The 8,777-nt window shown below is 33.5% G+C and overlaps 1 protein-coding gene across 1 annotated transcript; it reads right to left on the bottom strand.

The window, feature by feature from the left end:
* Positions 1 to 412: 412 nt before the first annotated feature.
* Positions 413 to 8,084, bottom strand: LOC134702074 (protein usf-like). The gene is made up of 4 exons (XM_063563167.1): positions 8,068 to 8,084; positions 5,480 to 5,593; positions 2,394 to 2,736; positions 413 to 976 (listed from the first exon to the last, which is right to left on the bottom strand). Exons 3-4 carry the CDS (start codon positions 2,709 to 2,711, stop codon positions 614 to 616), a joined length of 681 nt encoding a protein of 226 aa, XP_063419237.1. The 5' UTR covers positions 2,712 to 2,736; positions 5,480 to 5,593; positions 8,068 to 8,084; the 3' UTR covers positions 413 to 613.
* Between the last annotated feature and the right edge of the window lie 693 nt (positions 8,085 to 8,777).

Genomic DNA, 8,777 nt, shown 5'->3' with positions numbered 1-8,777 from the left:
TTATCTGATCTATTTAAGCTATAGGGTTGCTGTCCATGAGCATTTAAACACATCTCTTTGTATATACTTTTATTCTTTATATAATTTATCTATGCTGTTGACCAGTGTTGGGTTGCTGTCCATGGACATAAACCCCCATCTCCTTATTTTCACGTTTGATCTTTATTTTGTTTATCTTTGCTGTAGGGTTGCTGTCCACGAACATATAACCCACATCTCCTTGTATGCATGTTTGATCTTTATCTGATCTATTTAAGCTGTAGGGTTGCTGTTCATGAGCATTTACCCCAACTTTCCATGAATTCATGTTATTTTTTTTATCTATGTTATAGGGTTGCTGTCTCATTAATATATTCCCCACTTAGTATTCATAAGTACTTTATAGTCTTTGTGTAATAAAGTAATAAAATTCTTTCTAAGATGATTTTCTCATTTAATATTTTTTCAAACAGTTTTAAACATGTAAAAAGTCCACTTCATACAAAAAATAAGTACTGATATGAATCAAAATGCTGCCGGCACACCAAAAATAACCAACCAACCAATCATTAAATGACTAGGTGTAGTTTTGACTAGCACTATATATTGTGTAGTTTTACAATTGAGGTCCAAGTCAACTTAAATTCTTGCCCATGAATTCACACATGCGTTTTAGTGCTAAGTCACAGCATTCTTTGTTGTAGTTAGGGCCAGTGGTGTTGGTAAAGGCATGGTTAGCCTCATAGCGGTAAAATTCAAAAACAACTCCAGTCTCTTTTAATGTTTGTTCCAACAATTCCTGATCTTTGGGAGCAGAGAATCCTTCCATGGTATCTAAGTTACCAAAATGACACTGAACTGGACACTTTATATTCTTTAAATCACAAAGTGCTTTGCCTGGAATCCCATAAAATGGTGCTGCAGCATCAACCTCTGGAACTAATGCAGCTGAGGCAAGAGTGAGGGCTCCCCCCATACAAAACCCAGTCACACCAACCTGAAAATATAAAGTAGATATAAAATTCACCTATTTACACCCATAATTTTTCAGACTATTATAAAACCCACCATTTTATACCCAGCTTTCTTCAAATATAAACCCACCTTTGTACCCCCAGCTTTCTTCAAATATAAACTCACCTTTGTACATCCAGCATTCTTCAGATATAAACCCACCTTTGTACACCGAGCATTCTTCAGAAATATAAACCCACCTTTGTACATCCAGCATTCTTCAGATATAAACCCACCTTTGTACATCCAGCATTCTTCAGATATAAACCCACCTTTGTACCCCCAGCTTTCTTCAAATATAAACCCACCTTTGTACCTCCAGCTTTCTTCAAATATAAACCCACCTTTGTACATCCAGCATTCTTCAGATATAAACTCACCTTTGTACACCCAGCATTATTCATATATAAAACTCACCTTTGTACACCCTGCATTCTTCAAATATAAACCCACCTTTGTACATCCAGCATTCTTCAACTATAAAACCCACCTTTGTACATCCAGCATTCTTCAGATATAGAACCCACCTTTGTACACCCAGCGTTCTTCAGATATAAACCCACCTTTGTACATCCAGCATTCTTCAGATATAAACCCACCTTCGTACATCCAGCATTCTTCAGATATAAACCCACCTTTGTACACCCAGCATTCTTCAGATATAAACCCATCTTTGTGCACCCAGCATTCTTCAGATATAAACCCACCTTTGTACCCCCAGCTTTCTTCAAATATAAACCCACCTTTGTACCTCCAGCTTTCTTCAAATATAAACCCACCTTTGTACATCCAGCATTCTTCAGATATAAACTCACCTTTGTACACCCAGCATTATTCATATATAAAACTCACCTTTGTACACCCTGCATTCTTCAAATATAAACCCATCTTTGTACATCCAGCATTCTTCAACTATAAAACCCACCTTTGTACCCCCAGCTTTCTTCAAATATAAACCCACCTTTGTACCTCCAGCTTTCTTCAAATATAAACCCACCTTTGTACATCCAGCATTCTTCAGATATAAAACCCACCTTCGTACATCCAGCATTCTTCAGATATAGAACCCACCTTTGTACATCCAGCATTCTTCAGATATAGAACCCACCTTTGTACATCCAGCTTTCTTCAGATATAAACCCACCTTTGTACACCCAGCATTCTTCAGATATAAACCCACCTTTGTACATCCAGCATTCTTCAGATATAAAACCCACCTTTGTACATCCAGCATTCTTCAGATATAGAACCCACCTTTGTACACCCAGCATTCTTCAGATATAAAACCCACTTTTGTACATCCAGCTTTCTTCAGATATAAACCCACCTTTGTACATCCAACATTCTTCAGATATAAACCCACCTTTGTACATCCAGCATTCTTCAGATATAGAACCCACCTTTGTACACCCAGCATTCTTCAGATATAAAATAGCTCCTTTAATGTCAGCCACAGCTCCTGGCCAGTCTAAATCATTCATGTAATGTCCAGCAGTCTCGTTATCTGTTGCCACCTTTCCTCTATAAAGGTCAGGGTTCAAGGTCACAAACCCTGACTTTGCTATGAGTGCTGCCTCCTGAATAATTTGCTCATTCATACCCCACCATTCCTGGATTACTACAAGCCCTTTCTTTGTCACGGCTGGATCACCCGTCACAACTCCTGGACAGTCCCCAAGTTTGTTCTCAGACTTAAACGTAACCTTGTTCTGTGCCATCCTAGATTGTTTACCTGAATGGGAGCTGAAATATATACAGTAATAGATTACAGGACAGTCATCCACTTATATATGTTACAGTAAATAGGTGAAATTAGGAATTACATGTATTTACTAAAATTTAGGAATTACAGGTAATCCCCGATGCACTTAGTAAATACAAGTAATTCCTGAAACAGTCCAGTTATTACCAGTAATTACTTATTTTAAAATGAATTTTTACACCTATTTACTGACTGCTAAAACAATGTTGTACTATGTTCAGATCATCAAAAGTTATGGTAATACTAACTAGAAGATCAGTTAGTACTCTTAAACTTTGTATTGAATGGTTGATTTGTATTAAAAATATCTTGAATAAATAATTATGGACTTTAAAATATTTGGTTAAATCAGAGTAACTTTAGCATGTTTAGTTTAAATCCAAAATGGTTCAAGTTGAGCATTAACAATTTTTGACCAATTTCAGCAGACATGGAAATCAGAAATGAAAAATTCTCCCAAAGCAGTATGTTTTAAATTTCTAAAAAGAAAACTTTGAATTTGAAGAATATTTAGACTTACTACATTTTTGTACCTTATAAAGAAAAGATAACGTTATGAAGGTTAAGAACTAGAATGAACTGTTATGTGCATTAGCTTCGAGATATAAAAAAAGATTTATTTTTGTTGTTGTTAAATCATTAATAAAAATGATATAGTGAAATCATAATTCACTGTTAGCAGCCAATTTGATTCTACTTTGCTAAATTAGCTGAGAAACAAGGGTAACGAGTTGTGCACTTGCAAGTGAATATTTGGACCTCATTGAATATGTATTCATGTGACCTTCAATTCAACCTCTAGCTGGAGATGGGTTGTCGATGTATTAAGCTATTCAAGTTGTAAGGGTTTTGCAGAACAAATAGGCTACTTTTGCTATTAATCTTAAAATTGTCCATGAGATACTATCTTTTGACTAGTACTGTAAGAAGTTTCTGTCAAAATTGGGTAAAAATTCAGGATGGTTTATAAAACCTAATGTTTTAAAAACTTTAACTGTAGAGTGTATGTAATCTGGGGAAAAAACTAGTCCATTTATAAGTTATTTACCAAAAAAATCAATTTTGGATAGATATCATTGTCTTGCATGCATATATTTACAGAGTTTTAAAACCTATAAAACACCCGTTTTCCAGTTTCAATTCACAAACATTAAAGAGTATGCACTTTTGATGTGCCTTATATTCCTACATCCTTACGTAAGCTCCCTTAAAATCACTATCCCTTTACCCTCTTATTTGGTATCTTGTATTATGTTTTTAATTTTAAAACAAAAACATCAAATTAGTAAATAGCTGTAAAAATGACAAAAAAAATCAGTGATTACCAGTAATTACTGAAACAACTAGTAAATACATGTAATTACTAAATTGGCTAGTAATTACAGGTATTTACTGAAATGTTTAGTTATTACGTGTAATTCTAGTCCAAATAATTATGACGTCTTGAAAGGCTATTATAACTTTTTTCTTTGACGCCTTACGTCAAAGAAAAAAATATAATAGCCTTTCAAGACGTCATAATTATTTGGACTAGTGTAATTCCTAATTTCACCTATTTGCTGTAACATATATACAGTAATAGATTACAGGACAGTCATCAACTTATTCTAAGTTTCAATTGAAATTTTAGACATTTACTCAAAATCTTTGTTTCTTTAATATTTCTATATATTGGATTGACACACTTTACTTTTTTATTCTGTGATAGTCGAGTTTTGAACCTTTATTGCTATGATTTCAAACTTCTGTGACTTTATACAGTTACTGACTGCATATATAACATGTATAAGCATAAATTTAAGATTATACACTTTATAAGACAATTACAGTGGAGTCCCCGGTGTCCGCGCGGTCCGTGATATCGCGCATTAGCTGATTTTGTCATATCAACACAGTAACACATACAAAATCGTTCTTGTTATTGTTTTAGCCTTCCGAAGGAATAAAAAAAAATAAAATTGATAAGTTCAAGAATTAATTAATAACTGCAATCCCGTGATTTACCATATTTGGCCAATTTCCATTAAAAAAATTACATCACCGGATTATTTTTGTTTTATTTAAGTCAAATTAATATCAGATTGAAATATGTTTTGCTCTACATCCTTGGAAGTGTGTTTGGTACAAACTCAGCTATATTTCGTAGTATAAAATCTTTCCTTTATTTCAAATAAGCTATTTTTGGAAGGCATGCGCGAAATCACCGGACATTGGAGGAACTCTCAGAACAGGGGTTTTCCTAATTTTGGACACACATTACACAAAATCTAAAGGATGAAACCATACAAACAGAAGATTTTATGAAATAAAAGTATGTTATGAATGTGTTCACACAAAATTATCCACTTATTGGTTTTATCAGTTGAATGAAGTGAAGTCACAAGTCTTAGGTGCGCGGATACACCGGACCGCACCGTATTGATTTTTTTTGTTTGGGGGGGGGGGGCAATTATTTATAAAATATTACAGGGGAATTAATTATTTGTACAAGTTTACAATTAAATATTTTTTTAAGATCACGGTACAAACTTTACAAAGTCATGAAATATTGGACCGAAACGTTCAAAGCCGAACTGGTGCATATGAACATTGTATTACAAATTTGTGTCTTTAATTCTGCAAACATGCATTTGCATTAAAATAAAGATGAAGAGAAGAAACAGTTGGAAAATATTAGAAGAAAGTTTGAGCATGTCACTACATGTGACTTATGAAGACACTTACTAAAGTTATTGAATACAAACGATGCCGGCACAGTACAATGTCCTAAACGGAAGCGTTTCTCGTCAGTATTTCCCTCCTGCGTTGGAGCACACACAGATAGGATTAGGTGACAAGCTGTAAATAGATGACTTGTTTTAAAAAAAGTTAATCCTTTTAAAAATAGTTAAAGGATAGACTTCAGCGGTTCCAAGATATAAGTTGTGTGTATTAATACAGAAGAAGTTAGTAGATAAGAATAATCATAAAAATTTTATTACTTTAAAATTCAATCAATAGGATTGTTTCTAAAGAAAACACATATTTTATATATCAAAACGAGACAAAAAAAACTACAAACGTGTAGCATTGAAAATAATGTTAATATTTATAACAATGCTTATAATTTTTTACAACATGCATGCCTCCTCTATAAAGTTATCAATTCTGATATCTCAAACGGTGGTTTTAGCCAATGCTCCGTGTAACTGTTGAAGCCCTTACTTTTTCCCATAATGGATTACTTTTACAAATTGTGACTTAAATGAAGTGTTGTCTCATTGGCACTCACACCACATGTTCTTTTGAAATCTATATAATATTAGTCCCGAATCACGCACAGTTCATACATTGAATAATACAGTTGTTTCTCTCTTTATAAATTTCAATTATCAGTGACTGGTTCAATTAACAATAATATTTAATATGTCACATTCAAGAAAATATAAAATCATTTTTTTTCCATTACTCATTGAATCAAAATAAAACAAATAAAACAGGGGACAATATTAGAAATCTCGTTAAAACATTTTGTTATATGGTTAAGTTCTACAAGAAGTCCATTACTAGACCGTCTAGTAATGGAATTCTGGTTCTATATACATGTCATAATAAAATAGAATGCATCTACATAAGGGACATACCGTATGGCAATGCTGTTTTATTCACCGACCACGTTAAATAGCTTTTCTAGATCTTATTCTTATTTTTGCATAATTTTGTTGTAACCTTTTTATCTTAACCCAGTACGACAGTAGAATGTACTTTTCAAGTTCATACCTCGCTTTAAATGTTCTGTAGGTTCACAGTTTATTTTCTGTAGGTTCGCAGTTTATTTTCTTTTGCAGTATTGAATTATCGTCTTTCAATAGACATTTTTTCCAAAATATCAATAAATGTAATTTTCATTGAGCATACGTTATTGAGAAAAAACGAGATATCGCCGAAGAAGGATATATATAACTTTATCTGATAAATATATATATATTTGACATGATATTTATCAGATATAGTCGGTTTAAGAGCTCATGTTTTCTCTGTTGACTCCTGTATACGTAACCAATGCCAAAAATGATTATCTGAAAGGTCAACCAATATTATACTACTGTTCGGCATGTTTTGCCGAGTTGTTTTGTACATCTTAGTTTGACTTTGTCTGAATCATGCCTTCACATGTTTTCTGCAGTCGATTCTTTTGCATTTCAGTTTACGGGAAACATTAATGGCATGAATCTGTTTGTCATTACCATCGGCGATTTGATAAACAGTTGACGTTGTGGCCGTAAACATCTCTCGCTGCGTAATCAAATTCTATTGACATGGCATTGTCAGTACATATTGATCTGGTCTTTGATGGTCATCAACGAATGTCGTCTGCCTGTATCGTTACAGCAAATTCACGTTTTCCTCGCTGCAATGGTCTTATGGACTGATTTTTGTTGCTCAGTCTCGGCAATATGGAGAATTGTTTCACGAAGAAAAAACACCTTGAAAAAAACTTTTATATATATTTCGACTTTTACTTTGAGAAATTCGTCAATAACTTTAGCTAAAATAGAAATCCTATAATTTTGATACCAGTAAAACAGCTATACATCGTTTTGTGAAAGTATCGTCACTCATGGAAGTAATATTCCATGGACGTTTGTTAACTTAGCTGTGCAGAATACTGGCAACTAGAACGAACCTCGACTTTATTTTTCAAATAACTATTACATATATTCATGTAATTGTATTTAGATAAGTTGTTCACATATTTGTGCACTACCGTAATTGATGACATTGAAATCAAAATCAAAATAAAAGATATATTACTATATATGATTTGGCACATGTGAGTATATATATCTATCTAATACTCGATAAAATAATCACTACAGGTGCGACATAAGGAGCTGAATTTGTTTAGCCTTCCGGAGCACCCGAAATCACCCCTTAATGGTAGGTTATGCTTACCATCCACAAAGGTAGCGTACGTTTACCCTTTCAAATGAAGCATACATGTTATTGCCTCAATGGTAGGTGATAAGGATTTACTCGCTCAAACAGACCCCTGATCGTGCAAGGTCGGTCCCATTGTAGTTTTCACTTTGACATAGTCGTAATTTAAACTATCAGAACAATTATCAAAAGTTGCTGAAATAGAACAAGTAAAATCGCTTGAAAACTTTTCGTCCAAAGATCTCAGTGATAGATTTGAATAAGAGAATGTGTAAATAAGTAGTAGACTATGCTTGAAGACACATTAATTGATTCTACAGCAGGTTAAAATAACTTGCGATTTTCTTATTACGCGCTGTCTGTTTATTCTGAGTAATTTGATATTTCCTTACCACACGTTCTGTAGGACGTGCATTTAGGTTAATCATGTAAACTTTTACAAAATGGCTGATAACGATTCCGAAGACGACGAGAGAGGGATTCTATGTGCACATTATGACACTAGTAGAATGCCAGCATGTGGAAAATCTGGTGCCAAGTTTTGTAGTTTGGTTTATATCATTTTGAATATTTTATCGTGTTCACTGATTGTACATTTAGTTGGATTTTCAACTGCTTACTGGTCACATGGAGAGGATTTCTATCATACAGGATTGTGGCTTCTGTGTGGAATAAATAAACATAAGTGTCAATATCTACCATATCATGCAGGTAAATATATCATACAGCTATAAATTAGAGGACGAATTACGTATGATAGGGGGAGATGTTTCTGTTTGTTGGAAAACACTCTACTGACAAAAAAAAAATCAGGAAAACAACGATTATAGTCACTAAACTGAGACACTAAAAGAAATGCCAAGATACCCATATACATGTATAACACAAGTACTTATCATTTGGAAAATACTTAGACAAATTAATTAGATTGTAACAGTCATGACAGCATCAGAAAGTTATCTGATTTGTGAAATAAAAAAACAGATGTGACAAAGATCTCCTACAGATATAAGACATATACCTATACTCAATGATACTTGTCATTTTATAAATTCGAGGACAAATCGTTAGCAATGGTTAGTATAGATAGTCTTTTGATTCT

The sequence above is a fragment of the Mytilus trossulus genome, unplaced genomic scaffold (genome assembly GCF_036588685.1).
Source record: "Mytilus trossulus isolate FHL-02 unplaced genomic scaffold, PNRI_Mtr1.1.1.hap1 h1tg000396l__unscaffolded, whole genome shotgun sequence".
Lineage (NCBI taxonomy): Eukaryota > Metazoa > Mollusca > Bivalvia > Mytilida > Mytilidae > Mytilus > Mytilus trossulus.
The sequence above is the reverse complement of the archived record's forward strand: the minus strand, read 5'-3'. Positions and strand labels throughout refer to the sequence as shown.

Coding starts and splice junctions, on each gene's coding strand:
- LOC134702074 (XM_063563167.1), bottom strand. CDS start 2,711: ATGGCACAGAACAAGGTTACGTTTAAGTCTGAGAACAAACTTGGGGAC. Junction 977..2,393: donor AGAATGCTGGGTGTACAAAG/GTGGGTTCTATA, acceptor TTATATTTTCAG/GTTGGTGTGACTGGGTTTTG.